We start from the raw sequence: 22,193 nt of genomic DNA, 5'->3' as shown, positions 1-22,193 counted from the left end.
AAAGCTCTTAATGAAATTTCTGTTGTTCATTTGAAGTCACCATGATGGAGGACAGGGTCTGCTTTAGTCAGGATCTTCAACTTTGTTCTGACATTAGATTATAATTTGGTTGCTATAATTAAATGTGTTAATCACGCTATATGTATAACATGAAAAGCCAAAAGAAAAATTCAACAGTAAATCTGATAAGATTAACTATGATACTGAAACCACCCTCACCTGCTTGTGCAGATATGAATACCATATGTAAATGACACCACTTGGCCTACAGCAGTCATTGACTTTATACTTCTAAATACACTGTTCACAATGAAATGTTTGATCTATGGCAGAACTTAAAAACACACAGACAACAACTATTAGTCTTTGAATCTCAAGAATGGTGACAAAAAAATAATAAAAATCATATAAAAATCAACCCAGAAAAAAACAAAGCACTCTACTGAAATATTACCTGCCAAAAACAACATACAATAAGGGAAAAGAAAGAGATTGTAAAAACTTTAAGCTGCATATTACATTCATGCTGCAATTCATGCTTTTTAACTGCATGTAAATTAAGCAGCTTTTTTTGGCAACCCTGGTTGAGGTTCATATCCTGATTCTTGATGTCTTGGTGTCATTAAGTACAGCTGGAGATCTCAAGGTTTTGTGCATGAAACTAATACATTTTATTTACGTATTAATTCCTTGATAATTGTTTGCTGGGAAGCTGTAGCATATTCCAAACAGTATCAAATAAAAGCTATTTTCTATGGCTTAACTTCTAAAATACTAGAAATTATATCTGTAACAATGAATAAATGATGAGTTTTAGAAACACAGTTATATCAGCCAGAGACACATTAAGCTAGAGGAGTAACGATTGAAGAGCCCAACTAAAGCAACCTTTGATCTCCAGGTCAACGATGAGGTCAAATGAAATATATTCTATAAAATTATAAACCTCTGTTAATTATCAAATATTCCTGCAGATATGACAGAAATTAAGTCAAACTGTAGTCAGTGAAGCTGCTAATGCTGTTATTTAATGGAGGTGTTTAATCCTCTGTTTTAATTCAGCTGGTTCGGTGTAAGGGGGTGTCTGTTGCTCTATTATTCAGTGATTGTGCTTGTTAACAGCAGCTGTTCATCAGTGTCTGAATTCCCTTATTTGTGGTCATTCACTCTGTCTAGTGGACTAAACTAATTGACTAATTTATGGACTAGTAAATGAGGGTGTACAGTGAGATTTCAGACACTCTGATTAGTTTCTCAAAAACAAATGTTAGATCTGTTACAGCTATTTTCTGTATTTTGTACAGAAATGAGCCGTAAATCATTTAACAGGTTTTCACTGTAGATTTTACATTACTGTTAAAATCACAGACATTTTTAACAGTGTAGGCTGTATCCTAAGTTACCCTTATACCCTCAAATAGTGAATTTTAACCATTTTTAACCATGTGGATCATTTTATCTGCCACGGGAGTTCACCTCCACCATTATAACTGCTGCTTATATTCTTCCCGATGCTGATGCCAAGCTTGCTATGAATGAACTTCATGCAGCCATCAGCAAATAACAGACTGCTCACCCACAGACTGCTTTTATTGTTGCTGGGGATTTTAATCACTCAAACTTAAAAGCAGTGCTTCCCAAATTCCATCCAAACATGTTCTGCCACACAAGGGAAAACAAAACTTTTTCCAGAAAGTGATTCATTTTTTTATAAATTGTTAAAATTTTGGTATTTGTTATGCAGCAAGCCCAGAGATTGCTGTGTATACTATAACTTCAAATAAAATTTAACTTTAATGTGTGATAGGAAAAAAAAGTGTCATAAATTTGCCTGCGAAATTGCATCACTTGACTGTGAGACCAATTGAGGATCAAAACATGACCTCTCTGGACAAAAATTTAAAATATGGACCAATCGCTAGCTTTTTTTAAAATGTCTAATTATCTTGTTTAATTCCACCACTTTTCGCAGCACTGTATGACAGAATTTCGCAACACAAATTCTAGTGTGACTGCAGCTTAAGTCTATTAAACTGTGCAGGACTGAGGCACTCCAGGAAGTGAGTTTGGACACCTCTGGCATATTTTATAAATACAATATTATTTAATTACAGTAACACACATGACAAAAATTAACAGTCTTTGTTTCATTGCTAATAGACAGCTCGCTACTGTTAAATAACTATCACAGGGTCTGACCAATAGTTGAAAATCTAATCTGTGTTAGTGATGCACAAACAAAACAGCATCCGTTCCAGTGTACTGAGTGCTTGAATTAACTCACTCCTTCAACTGGTCTATTTTAGTTGACTAACGTAGTAGGGCAGAGTGAATGAAAAAAGGGTGCCGTTTTGTATACAACACTATAGTTCAGCTAATGTTCATCCTGATTGTTCATTGGCTGATTGATGGCTTCACCTGTGCTTAATCTTGTTGACTGATGTTGCGCAGTTTCATGGTTGGTTGACAGTTTGCTTTTACGCCTGATTGGCTGGATGTTTAAATAAAAAACAGACAGCTGCGATGTGTTTCTTCAGTGCTGCTGTTGATGTTATCACTTTGACTGTTGAATCCTGCTCAAACAAGACAAGACAAGGTTATGTTCAAATAATTACTGTCATTGTGTTTCTGAGGCTGTCTTTACTTTGAATTGACTTATGTACTTGATTTTTGGTTAAGAACAGGTCCAAACAAAAATGTATTGTGGAGCAATGAAGGTTTATCAAAGTGTTCTGCTGTTCTTGAGTTGCCAAATCCTTTACACTCGGGGTAAATGCCTTTTTTTAGTTTGTTTTATTTTTATAATGGTCTTAAATATTGTAAAGGCTCTATATCTATTTTGTGTGGGTTTTGCAGCTTTAGACTGTACTATAATGAGTGGTAACCTGAAGCAGATTGACGCTGGGTCTGGTTCAGTGGTTGGAGTGAACGATCTAAATCAAGCGTTTGTGCTGCAAGATGATGTCTTCAATCCGGTCAGCAGATCTCTAAAGCACTTCAGTGTTGGTCCTGCTGGTCAGCTGGGAGTGAATGGAACCTACTACATCTTCAAATTGATAAGTGGCAGATTTGTTCAGTTTCCAGGTATATTAAAAATTCCCAATAATTAAAATGTATCTCTGGTAAAGTGAATTTTTTTTTTTTTAATATTAGCTTTTTTTTATATATATAAAGGTCTTTTGAAGCAGGTGGATGCTGGAGGTGATCAGATTATTGCAGGCGTCAATATGAATGATGACATCTTTTGTTTGAACATGGATGCTAACAACCAATGGCCATCCAGCACCACTCCTTGGGTTACCCTTAATGGAAAGCTGAAGTATTACAGCTGTGGCCCTTACAGCTGCTGGGGTGTGAACTCTGCTGACCGTATCTTTATCATGAAGGTAATGTCACAGTGTTAAATGGTATCATTTTGCAAAGACAAACAAAACTTATGTTTTTTTTTTTTTTTTTTTTTTTCTTCCTCCCCCCCCCCCTCTCCTTACAGGGTGTGTCCAGTAATGCCTGTTCTGGGGATGGGACTTTTGTAAATATTCCTGGACTTCTGTCCATGATTGAAGTGGGAACAGATGGCAGTGTCTTTGGTGTCAACTATGAAGCAAAACTATTCCAAAGGTCAGCTGAACAGTTCAAACACATCATAACATGACATTTTTGTCAAGGATTATTTTCTACCTGTTGATGAAACCCATTCTTTGTCTGCTGCAGAGTTGGTGTGAGTCGGTCTAACCCTGCTGGCACAGACTGGATCTCAATGATTGCCTGTCCCATTGGTCACAAACACGTTTCCTTTGACCTGGGAGTGCTGTGGGTTGTCTGTGTTGATGGCTCCATCCGTAAATGTACTCTATAATCTTAATCACTAGAAACCACTAAAAAAAAAAACCCTAAAGAAATCATTAACAGACAAATAAAAGCTTAATCTTACACTCTTCGGTTCTGTGGTTTCCAACATTACTAAAGTGTATTATCTGTCACATTTTTTTGTGTATTTTCTTCAGATCTCTTGACCTTGTATAGTGAATGAATTTGTCACTTCTGGTGGTCATATCCCTTTTTTTCTTTTAGTGCTATTAGTAAGGATTTAAACCAGACAAAATGAACACCGTCTTCCACTCAGCAAGAAATTTATTTATCTATTTTTTTTTTTTTTTTTTGACCAAGGCTACATAGACTTTACTGTTTAGAAGATCAGCTTAAGTTAAATCTGGTTTTCATCGTTAATGCAAGTAAACTTATCTAGGGCAGCACAGTGGTGCAGTGATTACCTCACAGAAAGAAGGTCACTGGTTTGAGTCTCTGCTGGGTCAGTTGGCATTTCTGTGTGAAGTCTACATGTTCTCCTTGTGTTTGCGTGGGTTTCCTTTGGTGCTTCAGTTTCCCTTATAAGTCCAAATCTGGTATGCTAAATTGTCTGTAGTGTGAATGAGTGTATGGGTGTTTTTCAGTGATGGGTTGCAGCTGGAAAGACATTTGCTGTGTAAAACGTATGCCAAATAAATTGGTGGTTCATTCCACTGTGGCGACCCCAGATTAATAAATGCCAAAAAGAAAATGAATGAATAAAGCTTGGCAGGCAGACACCCACCTCTCCGATGTGCAGAAAGGGAAGATGGGGGTGCTAAATGGGAAATTAAAAAATGTAAGATTCCTTAGAAATTTAAAGGAGAAGATGCACACAGTAAGCACTTCTGGTATACATATTTCAAGTAAAACACATGATGAGTATTTATATAAATAAAGATAAGAATACTTTCCCTACCTGTTACACCTGCAGAAGTTAGTTCCAAGCCTGCTTTATTAGAACACTTCCCTGTAGGTTTCAAACAAATCTGAAGGGTTTCAATTCATTTGATCCAATGTTTAGTTAGGGTAAAAGCTAAACTGTTTGGGCTTGCTTTTGCCAAACAGTCTAGTTTAAATTTTTATTAAACAAAAATGCTATATGAGTAATAGTAGGCAATTTATTATTATTATAGAAATTATTATTGATAATTTCTTGAAGTTCTTGTGAAATCAAAATTGACTCTGCAGGTTAAAAGCTGCAGTCCGTAAACTTTGCCTATTGACAGCGCTATTGCAGGGGTCAGACTAGAGCAGGGGTCACCAATCCTGGTCCTGGAGGGCTGGTGTCCCTGCAGGGTTTAGCTCCATCTTGCCTCAACACACCTGCCTGGATGTTTCAAGTATACCCAGTAAGACCTTGATTAGCTTGTTCAGGTGTGTTTAAATAGGGTTGGGACTAAAATCTGCAGGACACCGGCCCTCCAGGAACAAGTTTGGTGACCACTGGACTAGAGGGAACAGCTCTGTTAGGTATACCTATATTTATAAATATATCTAATAGACATTTGACGGTGCGTTGTAAACAGGATATCACCCTTTAAAGGGTACTTTAAAGTGAAAAAATCATGGCCACCGTATTGCAGTGTTATTCCAAACCGAAGTGCTCAAAACTGAAGACTCTAAAGGGCCCTTTGGAATGAAGGATATAACAAAATTATAATTATGCAACTTTTAGTTTAGCTAGTAGTTTAGACAATTTAGGCCATGATTTTTTTTTGAGCAAGGAAGTTGTTTGGTGTCACATTGTAGGCTACTCAATTTGGGAGGGCTCATCCTCATGCTCTAGTCCACAGGTGACAAACTCAGTTCCAAAAGGGCCGCAGCTCTGCACAGTTTAGTTCCAACCCTAATTAAACACACCTGATCAAACTAATTGAGTCCTTCAGGCTTGTTTGAAACCTACAGGTAAGTGTGTTGGAGCAGGGTTGGAACTAAACTTTGCAGGGCTTCGGCCCTCCAGGAATTGAGTTTGACACCCCTGCTCTAGTCTAATCTCTTCAGAGGGATCTTCCGAAGGCATTAGGGCTCATGATGAGCCCTTCTGAATGGAACTCACCCTGAGAATTGGCCAGATTATACAGATTAGAGAGACTCCACATGTGTATTCATTCCTGATGTGTAGCAAAGTCCCTTTCCATAGTCTTTGTATGTAGTCTGCACAACAGGAGAGACATGAAAGCATTTCTAGGACCACATTTTAAGACCCTAGTTTTACCCCTGTTTTCATTGATCTGTTCTGTAGGGGTGAACAATACAAGTATTTGAATATAAGGCTTACCCTCCACATTTATACTTAACTGTTTGTTTTTGTGAAGGTTGGATTGAGGGGTAGGGGTGAGGTATGAGTATAAGGGGTCCTCGACAAGGGGACAGGGCCCTGAAACTGCAGCCTAAGGCCGTACTCACACTATGTACAGTTGCCTTGAACCGGGCCAAAGCACGCTTGTCCCCCCTCCCCTCTCCCCCGACGGCCCGCACTAACATTACAATCGGGACTGGGCACGCTTACGTCATCGATGCTGCGCTGTGCAGTGAGCGCTCTCGCTAAGCACAGTGGAGATTTCTCTAGTTATATAATTTCAGTCGTTTGTTATGCAGTGACATGCAGTCAAATATTTCGCCAAACAGTCCTTAGGGATGCAGAGACACGCAGTCAGATATTTCGCCGAACAGATCCGCCACATTTGACGCTCATAAACAATCATAAAGCCCTCATGCTGCAGGAATGAGGAGGTTTGCTGAAGGTGCGCAGCAGTCGTGCAGTGAGGTGTCTGCGTCTTTAATAAACTACGACAGTTTGCGTTCATTGAACAGTAAGAATTATTAATAAATCCACATGAAACAGTCCCTTAAAAGTCTCGTCTCGCTTTCTGTTTCGGGCTTTGGCGCATTTTGCACTCACACACAAGCGTATACCGCGCCAAAGCCCGAGTGAACCACGCTGAGGCCCACCTTTTCCAACCGGGCAAGGGCCAACCAAGTGAACTGTGCCTGAGCCCGATTCAGAGCACTCACACTTCTCAAATGATCCGGTAAACGGCCTGGGCACGGTTCGGATAGCATAGTGTAAGTGCGCCCTAAAATTGTGCATTGAACACAATGTAATGTAAAAAATATGGACGAACACAACAGCGCCATTTCCCAATAAATGCCTAATACTTATCAATTTGAACAATAAACTTTGCAGTATCAACTGATGTCCATCATACTGCAACATTGCTTGTATATTGTTTGTTATTATTTTTGCATCCTCGTTCATTTAAACCGGTTTATTCGATGCCTTATTATATCTGGCAAAGAGGAATATAAATTCAATTGAATGTTTATTAGGTGTTTTAAAATAAAAAGCTAACGGTAAATGATGCTTTATGCTTTATGACTTGTACTGCAGCCAGCCACCAGGGAGCGATCTAAGCGCTGGGAGCATCACTTAAGAAGCGTGCGGCACACGATTTAACAGTTGGGTTTCCAATCCGGAACGGAACTAATTTTCAGACGCACTCCAATGATGTGCTACATTTGTTTACGTCCGTGTTTAAGCCATTGAAATGTCATATCACGATGAAATGTGGCATTCAAGTCGAATACGTGAACAATGTCGTCTAGAATTTATTATCCGCGTGTCTTTTTAACGAGAGCTAATGGAGAAAAGAAAGCAAAAGAAAGTTATGCGCTACGTGGAGGAGGGCAGTCTGATGAAGCTGAAATCATTCCTCCGTAAACACAAGGATCTGGAGCTGAACTTCACCAAAGGGAAGAAGCGCAGAAGCCCGCTGCACGTTACCTGTTCCCACGGGGATGATGCGATCCTCAGGCTGCTGCTGAAACACGGAGCAGACCCGCTGCAAACAGACAGAAACGGAGACACGCCGTTACATGTGGCTGTGAAAAGAGCCCTCAAACATGGCAAAAGAGGTGCGAGACTGTGACATCAATAAACTGATCTCCAGTTTAAACTTTTTTCATGATTTTCATATTATTAATTACAGCTTATGATGACCTGGTGGTGCCACTGCGGAAGAACTGTCCACAATCGATGGATATATCTAATAAAGCAGGAGTGACTCCTCATGACCTGCTCCAGTGGATGAAGAAGCCCGAGCAGGTGCTGTGATAATAGTGACTCACTAAACTGAAATATATTTAATTTGTTTATCAAATGGAAAGTTCACCCAAATATGAAAATGGTCTTAACCTTTACTCAGCCTCAACTTCATATTCTTAATTTGTTTTATTTTGTTGGACACAAACAGAGATATCCTGATGTTCGTAATCAAGTTGTTGATGTTCCCTCTCTGACTTCCATAGTAGGTAAAATACTATCACATTGTCAGTGGGGACCATTTGGTACCAACATTTTACAAAAATGTATTGGATTTATTATTATATAAATATAAGAAAGAAGTGTAGAGTGAGTAAATGATGACAGCTCCCTGCTGAAAAATCCAGCTTAAATCAGCCTAAGCTGGTTGGCTGGTTTTAGCTGGTCGACCAGGCTGGTTTTAGAGGGGTTTTGGCCACTTCCAGGCTGGTTTCCAGCCATTTCCAGCCTGGTCTTAGCTGGTCAGGCTGGGAGATGACCAGCTAAAACCAGCTTGACCAGCCTAGCCAAGCTGGGAGTCCAGCCAAAACCAGCTATATCCAGCTTAAACCAGGCTGGTCAAGCTGGTTTTAGCTGGTCATTTTCCAGCCTAACTAGCTAAGACCAGGCTGGAAATGGCTGGAAACCAGCCTGGAAGTGGCCAAAACCCCTCTAAAACCAGCCTGGTTGATCAGCTAAAACCAGCCAACCAGCCTAGGCTGGTTTAAGCTGGATTTTTCAGCAGGGAGAATTTTCGTTTTGGGCAAAATATCATGTTTTTTCTTGCAATTTGAGGTTTTATTTTTGTACTTGAAACAGGGGAATACCAAAGATGAATCCTCACACGTTGATACTGAGCAACAATGGAGAGAGAAGCTTTTAGGAGAATGCCAGGATGAGTTTTTTGAGACATTCGGACAGTTTGATGGCAAGTGTTGTATTTTCTGTTGCATCTTGTACAGTTACTATTATATTTGATGTATTAGCATGTTAGCATAGCTAGTTATGCCAGATTTTAGAGTGATCTATAAAGTAAATGTGAAGATATAACAGTTAACGAAAAGTACAATATTGTTCCTATTTCAGTGTAAAATATAACAATGGTTTAATAAATTAACTAATTTTGAGTTAAATGATTTTAACAATTTATTTGAGCTGAATTTAAACTAACAAATACAGTTGAATATTACTAAATTGTATTTGTTTGTTTAAATTCAACACATAAATTGTTTGCAACAATTTTGCAGAAATAATTTTCAGTGTACGGTAGTCAAGACTTAAAGTGGATTTTCAAAGTTGACCAAAAACTAGTGAATAACACAGATTCTTGTTTTATTGATGCTTTTGATCCACTTCAAATGTTGACAGCTGTAGTTACAATAAATAATTTGAACTATTAAAATGTGTAGAATTATGTATTAGGGTAAACATAAAAATGAATTCACAGTACCTACCTATATACAAAAAATGTTGAATTGATCAAACACGATCTGATGAAAATCAGCAGCAGGACATTCATTCATTTTCTTTTTGGCTTAGTCCCTTTATTAATCTGGGGTCACCACAGCGGAATGAACCGCCAACTTATCCAGCATATGTTTTACGCAGCGGATGCCCTTCCAGCCCCATCCCTGGGAATCAGCAGGACATTATTAAATTTAAATGTTTATTTAACAAAAAGTCATCTCTATAATATGTAGTCTCACATATTCATGCAATTGACTTTGGCAGGTTTTCTTGTAAAGCCAGAATTGAGCAAAAGTGAGCAATCTACATCAAAAGTCTCATCAAAATGACTTGTTGTAAATCTTCACTTTTATTTCTGATGTATGCATTGATATCACTGGTTGTGTATAACAAGTGTGACTATTGTTACTTTTTGTTTGTATTTCTTAATTTATTTGCTGTGTCTGCGCCAATAGCCTTGGGTTAAGTGCGTCGACATATGGCACTGAGGGGTTCACAGCGACCCCAGTTCGATTCCCAGCTCGAGGTCCTTTGCCGACCCTTCCCCTATCCTCCTCATACTTTCCTGTTTCAAAAATCTCCACTGTCTTATCACATTTAAAGGTGAAAAAACATTTTAAAAAAATAAATAAATATGCTGTATATATTGTATATTTATTTTTTAAAGAGAAGACCCATTTTTAATGGCAGGGGTTTAATTTTAATTTGGCAGGGGTTATTGTAAATTCTGTTCTAGTTCATTTGTCATTATTGTTTGTTATTTACATCAATGTTCAAATTGTTTTTAAATAAATTTTAAATCAAATATAATTAATATCAAAAGCTTATACAGTTGAAGACCAAAGTATTAGCCCTCCTGTTATTTTTATTTTATTTTTTAAAAATATTTCCTAAATGATGTTTAACAGAGCAAGGAATTTTTCACAGTATGTCTAATAATATGTTTTTCTTCTGGAGAAAGTTTTATTTGTTTTATTTTGGCAAGAATAAAAGCAGTTTTAATAATAAACATTATTATTATTATTATTATCCCCCTTAAGCTATATTTTTTTCTGAAAAAATAAGGGTGCTTTCACACCTACACTTTTGTTTCGGAACGTATCTCGTTTGCCCAGTTAGCGCGGTTCGTTTGACATATGTGAACAGGGCAATCGCGCTCTGTTCCGCGCCAAAGTAATCGCTCCGAGATCGCTTGAATGAGGGGGTCTTGGCTCGATTGAAACGAACCCTGGAGCGGTTCGATTGTAGTGAGAAAGCGATCCGATCCGAGCGCGGTTGTATCACTGTGTTTTATGGATATGTAATAGGCATATACGGCTATATGGAGAGAGAATTATGAGTATGGTGGGAAGTTTCGCGAGTCTCCGGATGCCCGCAAACGAGTGATGATCTCCCGGTAATCTCGCGTCTCCCTCCCGGTCCTCAAATAGGCATCGTCGCGCACCCTTCTCACCCCTCCCTACCATGTCTCTCCTCAGACACGTCGCGCGCGAGCACCCTGTCAATCACCATCAAACCACCACCTCTCCTAACAGTTTAGCGGGACGCTGCAAAATAAACCCTGACACTCTGACCAATGTAAGGAGAGTTTACTCGCACGTGACTTGTTTTAGCTCTTTTGGTCCGATTAGAAACTTTGCAGTGTGAAAGCGAACCGCACCAAGAGCAAAGAGCAACAATGTAACAATTGTAATCTCTGTTTCAGAACAACTGAATCGATTCACAGGTGTGAAAGCACCCTAAATGTCACTTTAAGCTGTACAGAAGTGTCTTAAAAATATCTATTCTAATAATATGTTCTTTCATCCTGGCAAAGATAAAATAAATCAGTTATTAGAAATGAGTTATCAAAACTATTATGTTTAGAAATGTGTTGAAAAAAAATCTTCTTTCTGTTAAACAAAAGTTGTTGTGCTAATAATTCAGGACGTCTAATAATTCTGACTGTGTACTGTTCTCCCCAGATGACCACTTATGGGATGACAAAGATGAGGAAGAATTCGGAGACTGGGCCGATCGTATCCGAAGAGAGTATTTCAGCAAGCAGCGAAGCCGAGAACAGAGAGAAGCATCTTCTTCTGGACACAAGAAATCCAAAAGGCCGAAGGAGACGGAAGAGGACGAGAGGAGCCGAAAAGAGCTAAATGCCAGACTGGAGCGCGAGCATCAGGAGTACCTGCAGAGAGCAGCTCGAAAAGAGGAAGAGACGCGGCAGGGAAGGAAGAGGCGTTACGAGGAGCGCTGCACTGCCACCTTTCACGGCTCATCCAGCAAGGGTCAGGAAGGCCTGCTGGCATACGAGGACATCCCTTGGCCTGCACCTCGGGGGTCGTTGGATGAAATGGTGGCCGTTATGTTGCATGGAGCCAATCGGGCTGATTTGCCAGCTTTCCGGAAGATTCTCCGTCGACAGCAGGCGCTCTGGCATCCGGACAAGTTTGCCCAGCGCTGTGGAGGTCGACTGCTGGATTCGGATAGGAAAAAGATTCTGGACACGGTTACTGGACTCTCACAGGAGCTCAACAGACTCGCACAGAGCCTCAGATGATGCACAGCTCTCCGTTTGTTTGATTTTTATGTTTGTACTGTATGTTCGATTTTTTTTTTTTGACCGTTCAAATGCAAAAATTAGTAGTGGTTGCTTTGTTGAAATAGGGGCGGCAGAGGAGGATGTATTTTATTCATTTATTTTTTCAGTGGTTTATTACTTGGGGGGAAAGTTTTTTTAAAATAAAAATTCTCCTCTGCCACCCCTATTTTAATAAAGCAGCTACTACTAATTGTGCTTTTAAATGTTCAAAAATCATCTTACATACTGTACAACAGGGGTGCTCAATCCTGTTCCTGGAGAGCCACCTTCCTGCAGATTTCAGTTGCTACCCATATCAAACACACCTGAACCAATTAATTAGGAACTGAACACACTTGATAACTACAGGCAGGTGTGTTTGGCTGTTTCTCAATATGCGTTCTTCAGCGGTCTTGCGTCCTCGTGTTCTCGTGCAACGTCGTCATCAGCTGCCTAGTTCAGTTCCAATACTCAAGACCGCAAGTACGGAGGACGCGTGAAACTTCCCGGATGTGTTCTTGATATCAAGGACGCACTGATACAGACTTGAGCGGCGAACTCGCTCTGGAAGTCCCAGAAGTCATTGCGACTGGAGGTGGGAAGCGCAGCATTTTATTTAGATTTATTATTAAAGTTCAGAGATATCATTTATTTACCTCAGGAGTTTCCCTAAATGACACTGTGAAAGTAAACATTAACATGGACATCTTTATAAAGGAATAAACACATTAAGGGTTGTTTGTTTGCTGAAATTCGTATTCAAATTTGTTTTATTTATATTGTGCAGAGTATATTTATAATGTTTTTATGCAAAGTATATATTTTGAAGAGGGGGGAAACAATAAATCGTTGTATGAATGCTGTAATGTTTAAATAGTAAATTATTTAAAATGCGTGCAGGTCACATGACCACCAGAAAGAACGCAGCATCCAATTTCTCAAAGGACGCATTCTCTGCCCTCGCGGTCTCCTGAGTTCGTTCTTCCGAGGACACCTGGCAAGACCGGTCTCCACAAGAACGCAAATCCGTTCTCTGCGTTCTTGGAATTGAGAAACAGCCTTTGATATGGGTAGCAACTGAAATCTGCAGGAAGGTAGATCTCCAGGAACAGGATTGAGCACCCCTGTTGTACAAGTTTAAAAATCTGAATGAGGAGGATTTTCTTTATTTGATTTATTTTAATAAAAATTTCAAGTAATGTATTACTGGGGGTGGCTCTAATAACATTGTGATTGAGCTGGGTATTGTCAAAAGTTTGTGTTAAATCATTAAAATGATTTTTATTGTTGTTGATTATACATTTAAAACACAGGTGTTTATAAAAACTCACCAAAGAAAGAATGTTGACCTACATTTTAGATTTCTGGATGAATCGAGAACGACAGTGTTTTTGTTATTTGTTCATAAACAAAGGTTATTATCATTATTTAAATTATGTAATGTATAATTATTTGATTGAATGATCCAGTGACTTGATGGCTCTACACGCATTGGCCATTTTATTAGGTACACCTTACTAGTACTGGGTTGGACCCCTTTTTGCATTCAGAACTGCCTTAGTCCTTCATGGCATAGATTTATCAAGGTACTGGAAATATTCCTCAGAGATTTTAGTCCATATTGACATGATAGAATCATGCAGTTATCCTGATAGAGGTAGTCATCAGAAGATGGGTATGCTGTGGTCATGAAGGGGTGTACATGGTCAGCAACGATACTCGGGTAGGCTGTGTTGTTGACACGATGCTCAATTGGTACTAATGGGCCCAACGTGTGCCAAGAAAATATCCCCCACACCACCAGCAGCCTGAACCGTTGATGCAAGGCAGGATGGATACATGCTTTCATTTTCTTGATGCCAAATTCTGACCCTACCATCCGAATGTTGCAGCAATCATAGAGACATATCAGACCAGACAACTTTTCCAATCTTCTATTGTCCAATTTTGGTGAGCCTGTGCGAATTGTATTCTCAGTTTCTTGTCGTTAGCTGACAGGAGTGACAACCGGTGTGGTCTTCTGCTGCTGTAGTTCATCCACCTCAAGGTTGGACGTGTTGTGCGTTCAGGGATGCTCTTCTGCATAACTCGGTTGTAACGAGTTGTAATTTGAGTTACTGTTGTCTTTCTATCAGCTCAGACCAGTCCCTTTTCTTTTCTGACCTCTGGCATCACAATAAGGCTTTTGCGCCAACAGAACTGCCACTCACTGGATATTTTCTCTTTTTCAGACCATTCTCTGTAAACCCTAGAGATGGTTGTGCATAAAAATCCCAGTAGATCAGCAGTTTCGGAAATACTCAGACCAGCCTTTCTGGCACAACAACCATGCCATGTTTAACGTCACTTAAATCTGTTAAGGCACTTAAATTCCCCATTCTGATGCTCGATTTGAACTGCATCAGATCATCTTGACCATGTCTACATGCCTAAATACATTAAGTTGTTGGCATATGATTGACTGCTCAGAGGTTTGTGTTAACAAGCAGTTGGACCTAATAAAGTGGCCTGTGGGTAAAATATTAGTTTTATCATTTGTAAATTATTTTTGCACATTATTAGGGATGGTTAAACACAAAAGAATGTATTTTGAAGACTATTGGGAACTGGTGGGAAAAAGAAAATACTAAAGTTAGTTGCTGCCAGTTTCCAACATTTTTTCAAAATAAATTATTTGCATCTTTTATTGTTGAGTTCTGGGTTTGCTTTTAAAAAAAGAAAAGTTACTTTGCTTTTCTGAAAATGAATAGTGTCAATTCATTTGTGTTGAACTATATGAATGCACAATGAGGTGAGGACTAGGCTGAATGATGTCACTGTCACATCAGGGCCATTACATCGTTATTACTACCTAATTATTAATTAATTAATTAATTAATACATTTAGTTAGTTATTATTTGAGAACTATACAGATTTGTTTTGCGCTTGAAATCTGCTGATTTTCAGGCTTTTAAACAAAGGACAGGCAGATGGTCTGCCCGTGGTCTGGAAGAATACGGCACAGAATATATTAAATACTGATGTGGTTGCCAGATTGCAGATAAAAAAAAACCTTGTTTCTGCTTTCTAAGCACTCAAGAAATCAGAAGTGTACATACATTTGAATATTATTGTTGCCATATACATGTACTAATTTACATTTCTAGCATTTAAAGCTATTTTTACATTATTAATTTGTATTTATTTTTTTATTACAAAGAAACTAAGTGAACCTTTAAACAGCTAAAATATTTGCATCATATGAGATTGCTATAGGTTTGTAGCATTCTTTTTTTTTCCAGCTTAGTCCCTTTACTAATCTGGGGTTACCACAGCAGAATGAACCTCCAATTTATCCAGCATTTGTTTTACGCAGTGGATGCCCTTCCAGCCACAACCCATCCCTGGAAACATCCACACACACTCATACACTACGGTCAATTTTAGCACACCCAATTCACCTGTTCCACATGCCTTTGGACTGTGGGGGAAACTGAAGCACCCGGATGAAACCCACACGAACACGGGGAGAATATGCAAACTCCACACAGAAATGCCAACTGACTCCGCAGGAACTCAAACCAGCGACCTTCTTGCTGCGAGTCAAACGTCCTACCCACCGCGCCACCCAGTTTGTAGAATTGTTCTTGTCATGTAAAATATTTTATAAGTAGTACAACTGATTAAGGCGTAAAAGATACCTAAAAGCTGAAGAATTGATAGCTATAATTATACACTGTAAATACACGAGGCTGTAAATTTATTTAGATTAATTTAGGCACACTTTTACAGTTCTACACAGTCTATGTATGACATACATCCACAATCACAAGTGATCGCTTTCTAAGTTAAACATATGAAAGGGGGCGTTTCTAACAAAGTACTTGGCAACCCTTGGGCGCAATCTGTAACACCGGCAGAGCTCGTGCATAACGGGAGTGATCTTTTTATGCGATTAACTTAAACATAAGGCATCTTTTATACAGGCACGTTTTCAAGGCTAGAATAGCGTTAAGGTGTTGGTTCGTCAACACTTCTTCATCATCTCTATAAATCCTGCGCTATTTCTGTCGTTTCAATGGCAAGGCGGCAATTAAAGGTACAGACGCCTATCGATTATTATTGTCCAGCCAGCTAGAGGTAAGACTACGCGAATATTAAACCAGCAGTTCATTTTTATAATACAGTCACAATTTACACGAGCATGCTAAGAATACTAAGTAGGTTGCTAAAAATAGGATTTGTGGGTTAATCGTTTTCGGTGCAGTTTAAGCCCGGTTTATTTAGGCATGCATCTTTAATGCACGCTTCAGCAGGTCAACTTTAGTCTTAATGCGCGGATGTTGAATGCGGCTTGTGTCGCACACTTGATGAGGCAGGTTGCTCGTGCTGTGTCGGAGTGAATCTCGAAGGCCAGAGGCGGATTGGGTGATCCGGGTGTCCGGGAGAGGAGAGGGAAGATGGGCTCGGGGTTTCGGAGTGAGGAGATGTGCTTGGCGCAGCTGTTCCTGCAGTCCGGCTCGGCGTACGCCTGCATCAGCGAGCTGGGGGAGATGGGACTGGTCGAATTTCGAGATGTAAGTTTGCACTCAAGAGCATTCAAAACTAGACTACTATGGCAAGACGTAGTAACACTCAATCTAAACCGTGTTTTTTTTTTTTTTTTTTTTTTCAGAGATAGGCCTATACATTTTCCATTAACTTGTTTATTATTAGCTGTTGGAGCTTATGCTTTAGTTTTAAAAAACTACCAGTGCTTCTTTAATAGATGCTAGTATCTATGTTTAGTTAGTTAGTTAGTTAGTTTGACTTTATTAATCCCCGGAGGGAAATTCACATGTCACAGCAGAGCTCTCCATACTAAAAATAGATAAATAAGTTACATACATATAAAAACAATAATAAGATTACATTCATACTTCACACCTTGGTTCCAAAAACAACGAGTAAACACTTGTACATATCCAATATCTAATTCAAGTTCAGCACAATTCATCTGGTATGACTTTGGTTATACAATCTGATCACTGTTGGTAAAAAAGACTTCCTGTATCTTTCTCTGTAGCACCGGGGTTGAATTAATCTTGTACTAAAAGAGCTTGCACACGCTTGAACTGTATCATAAAGGGGATGACTATCGTGGTTCATTATACTAACAAATTTGTCCAGCATTCGATCCTGTGCAATCTCTTCTATGGTAGGTAGTGCAGACCCCACAACAGAACCTGCCCTTTTTATGAGCTTATTTAATTTTACAGTAGATGCTGGTTTTGGCAATACGATGGCTCAGTGGTTAGTCTTGACTCCTCACAGCAAGAAGGTCGCTGCTTCGAGTTTCGGCTGTGTCTTTTGGCATTTCTGTGTGGAGTTTGCATATTCTCCCTGTGTTGGCGTGGCTTCCCCTACAGTCCAAAGACTTGCGGTATAGGTAAATTGAATAAGCTAAATTGGCCGTAGTGTATGAGTGTGATTAAAACCTTTGTATTCAAAAGAAAGCTGAACACCTGTAATTGTTGACATCCATAGTAGGAAAAGGAAATGGTTAGAGGTTTCCAGCTTTCTTCGAAATATCTTCTATTCGGTTCCACAAAGAATGAAACTCAAACAGGTTTGTGGAAAAATAAAAGGAGGTTATAAGATGACAGAACTTTCATTGGTGGTGACTTCTACCCCATTCAAATTAGCTAACTAATTTATTACACAACAGTGTTTATTCATTAGACACTACTAGTAGATATCAGTGCTTTTTCATTACTAATAGTTATTTCATTAGTCATTAGGCCCACACAGAATCTGTGCACGCTCAATTCCGCAGATTTTTGCCCTTCATTGATTCTGTTTATTTACTTGTGTAAATGTATATTTATTCAGTTTTTCAATTAATTACAGGAATATTATTGACTAATATGAAAATATTCATATGATTTATTTACAATACAGTTTTTAAAGTAATATTTTCTGTCTTTTAGTAGAGATATTATATGAGAGACTTGCTTTGTTTACCAAATAAAATGGATCTAAATGGATTTGCATTGTAAACATTAAATAAAAAATAAAAAGGTATTACTTTTTATTTCTTATATTAAGGTTTTAGTTATGATACTCCCAAAATTATTCATCATAAATCCGCAGATTTTTAACACAATTCTGCGTAGAAATAGCAAAAAATGTCCAAAGATTCTGTTTGGCCCTACTAGTAATGCTATTGTTAGTGAAACCCCGTCTGTGTTTTGTTATAGTTTGGATTATTCATGTCACACTCCACATTAGTTCTCCTTTGTTCTTTATTGCTTGTCTTGGTTATTAATTGTGTCAGCTTTAGTTAGTTGTTTCTTTGTGTATTTATATCTGATTCTGTCAGCCCAAAATGTCAGTAGTTTTCTTAGTCATGATGTCTGTGTGTGCCCAGGTTTGGTTTTGCTATTCTTTAGCTTGTTTTTGTTTGTCATGTTTTTTCAATATGATATCATTCCTGATTTTCTTCACTTCACAATAAACGCACTAGACTGCATTTGGATCTCCATTTCATCATTTCCCATCACAGACGTAAAAGTTACGACTAACAAATTTAATAAAATTGTCATTGACTTCTGATGATTCCTGTTATTGAGGGATCAACTATTTTTGACTTGTCTATTCCAGCTTTGAGTTTTTATTAGCAAGCAGTTATTTATTTTGTTCTGGTACTTATTTATTTATTTACATATTATTTAGTACATATAATTACATACTAGTATATGTAAATTAGATACTATTTCTTATTCATTAGGTACTAATATGTGGCTAATAAGTTGCTTCTCCGTATTTTTAGATGTTATGCTTTGAGTTGATATCACAATGGCTTTGTCATGTGACTTGCAACCATAAAATATTTACTAGAACCAACTAAATTAACTATTAACATTCATTAAATAGGCTTTAGTATAAAATACATGTATACTGACTGACTAATTGCTATTAAATGTTTTATGGCTCATTTCCACTGAGCAGTTCGGTTCAGTTTAGTTCAGCCCAGTACAATGTAGTATGAAAAACAATGATCAGGCTTACATTCCCTCTGCTAATACCACCCTTTCATGCTATATGTGGTGCACACCAGAAAGTTGCAATCAACATCACTCTATAGGTATGGTTTATGACTTTGGATATCTTACTTTTTTTCCCTAAAAAGTGGTATGGTGGGCTATTTTGCTACCATTCGCAACTTGAACCATACTATTCAGTGAAAATGAGCCATGACAGTTATCCTAAGTATCTAATGTTTGAGTATCGGTATCTGATAAATAAGAATGAATACGTAAATAATAAACACTTGTCTAGCAGCTAAAGAAAACATGCTAATATGTAATGAATATGTACTAATGGTAGCATAAGATACTTTTGACCTTATTCTAAAATGCGGAAGTGCGCCTGTTTTCGCGATTGTCTTAGAACTTCTGATTCAGTCGCCTATGGGAGAAATGACTAGGAATAATAAACGGCAGAAAAACTACTTGCTCTACAAACAAATTTTTGCATGACTATACAGACCAAGTAGAATAATATTACAAGAAAATATCAAATTGCAACATCAAGCAGCGTAATGAGCAGTTTTTAACGTCAAAAAATGAATGTAAGTGAATGAGACCGGAAGTCTCAAGCCAAAAAGATTCAAATGGCAGCGCCCGCTCATCGACGGAGAATAAGGTGAATAATGTGTTACAGTAATGTCGTAAATGTTAAATTGGCTTGCCAATCAAAACAGCATATCTGGGGCATCATATGCAAGTCACCTGATGCCAAAAATGCTGTGTAGGTAGATTGAGATCCACCACCTGGATTCTCACATTTTGATTTAAGTGAATCAACATTATTTGGCATATGTGTTTTTTTATTGATTAAACAGGGGAGAACAGAATTATACATAAAACAGCATACAAGGGAATTCATTCATTCATTTTCTTGTCGGCTTAGTCTTTTTAATAATCTGGGGTCGTCACAGCGGAATGAACCACCAACTAATCCAGTCCATTTTTTACACAGCGGATGCCTTCCAGCTGCAACCCATCTCTGGGAAACATCCACACACACACACACACTCATTTACACTCATACACTATGGATAATTTAGCCTTCCAAAATTCACCTGTACCAAATGTCTATGGACTGTGGGGGAAAACCGGAGCACCTAGAGGAAACCCATGCAAACGCAGAAAGAACATGCAAACTCTACACAGAAACGCCAACTGACCCAGCCGAGGCTCGAACCAGCGACCTTCTTGCAATGAGGCAACAACACTACCTACTGCGCCACTCCATCGCCTATATACAAGGGAATTTACTGCAAAAATTAATCATGTACAGCCCAAATGTGCTAACTATATAGGTGTGAAAAGGATTTCATTAAAAGGACAGTTCACACAAAAATTACAGCTTGTTCCAAACCATTTACAATTGTTGTTTTTTTTTTCTTTTGAACACAAAAAATATATTTAGAAGAATGTTAAAAGCCGGTAACCATTGACATCCATTGAAAAAAAAAATCAAGTCAGTGGTTACAGGTTTCTGACATTCTTCATACATATATTCTTTTGTGTTTACCAGAACAACAACAACAACAAAAAACTCAAACAGGTTTGGAGAAATTCAAGAGTAAATTAAGGCAGAATATTTATTTTGGGTGAACTGTCCCTTTAAATGTGTTTTGAGGTGCATGTTAAGTAAGTACATTTAGACTGGAAACAGAGGGAAGCCGATGTGTGTCAGCTAGTTTAATGTCCTGGTTAAGGCTGATGAGTTGAATCAATTACTTGCTTCAAAAAAGGCAAGGCTGGTTAAAAGCCTGTGTTTTCTATTCAGCCTGAGGTTGTATGACATTAACACAAGCATGAATATAGGGAAAATGTTGGTCACAGATGTGTGTGCCCTACCGATTGCCAATAGTAAGGGTGGTTGACATTTCAAATTTGTTCAGGTTTATTTATTCATTAAATAATTTTGGGGCAACTAAGTGGCACAGTAGTTAGTACTGTCCCCTCACAGCAAGAAGGTTGCTGGTTTGCAACCCCGCTGGGTCAGTTGACAATTTTGTGTGAAGTCTGCATGTTTTCCTCGTGTTGGCATGGTTTTCCTCCAGGTTCTCCGGTTTCCCCCACAGTCCATAGGCATACAGGGAGTGTGTATGGATGTTGCAGCTGGTAATATGTATGTAAAACATATGCTGGACAAGCTGGTGGTTTCTTTCCACTTTGGCGACCCCTGATGAATAAAGAAACTAAGCCAAAGAAAAGTTCATGAATGATTAAAATATTTTGATGATATGCAGGAATTGGGTTAACGAAATTGGCCATAGTGTATGATTGTGTGTTTGAGAGAGAGTGTTTGTTTTACAAAGCGATTCTGACAACAGAGTTGAGGATCCACCGTGTAGTGTCTTTATTAAACTGAGCACACATAAACAATCCAAGTAGCAGCAAATGATAACATAAGAGCAATCCAAAAGGGTAGTCGGTCACATGCAAAGAGGTTGGTGCAGGCATCAAAGGGCATGAACAATAGACACTCCAATGCTAGAAAATAGAACACTTTACAACAAACACGACTCAGCAACGTGTGTGAGAATGTTATGTCTTGTTTTACAAACTACCGACAACATATCTTCTAAATATGAGATAGAATTGTCATTCAGACCTTAAAATGGTCAAAAGAATAAAAAATCTATTTAAGCGAAACAAAGTACAAATTTAAATTCTTTCAAAAGTCAAATAATAAATATAAATACTTGGAGGAATAACTTTGATAAAAGCATTTGGTATTATGACCAATTGGGCGGTGCGGTGGCTCAGTAGTTAGCAATGTCACCTCACAGCAAACAGGTCACTGGTTCGAGCCCCGGCTGGGTCAAATGCCATTGCTGTGTGGAGTATTCTTGTTCTCCTTGTGTTTACGTGGGTTTCCTCCGGGCGCTCCGGTTTTCCCCACAGTCCAAACACATGCGCTATAGGTGAAGTGAATAAACTAAATTGGCCATAGTGTAGGAATGTGTGTGTGAATGAGTGTGTATAGGTGTTTCCCAGTGCTGGGTTGCGACTGGAAGGGCATCCGCTGCAACAAATATATGCCAGAATAATGGGCAGTTCATTTGGCAGTGGTGACCCCTGATTAATCAGGCACTAGGCCGAAGAGTAGTGAGTGAGTGAGCTTTATGCAGCTTTATTTGTTTAAATAAATAAATAAATTTGTCTGTTAGTTTAAAATAAATGGAAAAG

The 22,193-nt window shown here is 38.5% G+C and overlaps 3 protein-coding genes across 11 annotated transcripts in view; all 3 read left to right on the top strand.

Annotated features, from left to right (window-relative positions):
* The first annotated feature begins 2,535 nt into the window (after window positions 1-2,535).
* zgc:136254 lies at window positions 2,536-3,931 on the top strand. Of its 3 annotated transcripts, none has more exons than NM_001040339.2 (6): window positions 2,536-2,596; window positions 2,685-2,769; window positions 2,857-3,084; window positions 3,175-3,386; window positions 3,491-3,618; window positions 3,712-3,931. In NM_001040339.2, the coding sequence occupies exons 2-6, from the start codon at window positions 2,697-2,699 to the stop codon at window positions 3,854-3,856; spliced, it is 786 nt and encodes a 261-aa protein (NP_001035429.1). In that variant the 5' UTR covers window positions 2,536-2,596; window positions 2,685-2,696; the 3' UTR covers window positions 3,857-3,931. The 3 variants fall into 3 exon arrangements, with proteins under 3 accessions (NP_001035429.1, XP_087125862.1, XP_087125861.1); XM_087269736.1 differs by having other exon boundaries at window positions 2,680-2,769; window positions 3,491-3,589; window positions 3,712-3,930; XM_087269735.1 differs by having other exon boundaries at window positions 2,680-2,769; window positions 3,712-3,930.
* A 3,376-nt stretch (window positions 3,932-7,307) lies between these two features.
* On the top strand, window positions 7,308-14,486 carry nfkbil1 (nuclear factor of kappa light polypeptide gene enhancer in B-cells inhibitor-like 1). The gene is made up of 4 exons (XM_087270152.1): window positions 7,308-7,764; window positions 7,839-7,954; window positions 8,750-8,858; window positions 11,362-14,486. Exons 1-4 carry the CDS (start codon window positions 7,491-7,493, stop codon window positions 11,943-11,945), a joined length of 1,083 nt encoding a protein of 360 aa, XP_087126278.1. The 5' UTR covers window positions 7,308-7,490; the 3' UTR covers window positions 11,946-14,486.
* A 1,367-nt stretch (window positions 14,487-15,853) lies between these two features.
* atp6v0a2a (ATPase H+ transporting V0 subunit a2a) overlaps window positions 15,854-22,193 on the top strand; it is a 44,597-nt gene continuing 38,257 nt past the window's right edge. For 4 of the 7 annotated variants that reach the window (XR_015500758.1, XR_015500756.1, XM_087270109.1 and 1 more), the window contains exons 1-2: window positions 15,854-16,086; window positions 16,326-16,523. Coding sequence is in view for 4 of the 7 variants with exons in the window: in XM_087270109.1 (XP_087126235.1) it covers window positions 16,407-16,523 (117 nt within the window). In the remaining 3 variants the exon portion in view is untranslated. The remainder of the gene's footprint in view (window positions 16,087-16,325; window positions 16,524-22,193) is intronic. The other 3 variants (XR_015500757.1, XM_087270110.1, XM_087270108.1) reach the window with 1 other exon arrangement.

This window comes from Danio rerio, chromosome 10 (genome assembly GCF_052040795.2).
Source record: "Danio rerio strain M-AB ecotype USA chromosome 10, GRCz13ab, whole genome shotgun sequence".
NCBI lineage: Eukaryota > Metazoa > Chordata > Actinopteri > Cypriniformes > Danionidae > Danio > Danio rerio.
Note: the sequence above shows the minus strand (reverse complement) of the source record. Positions and strands in the feature narration are given on the sequence as shown.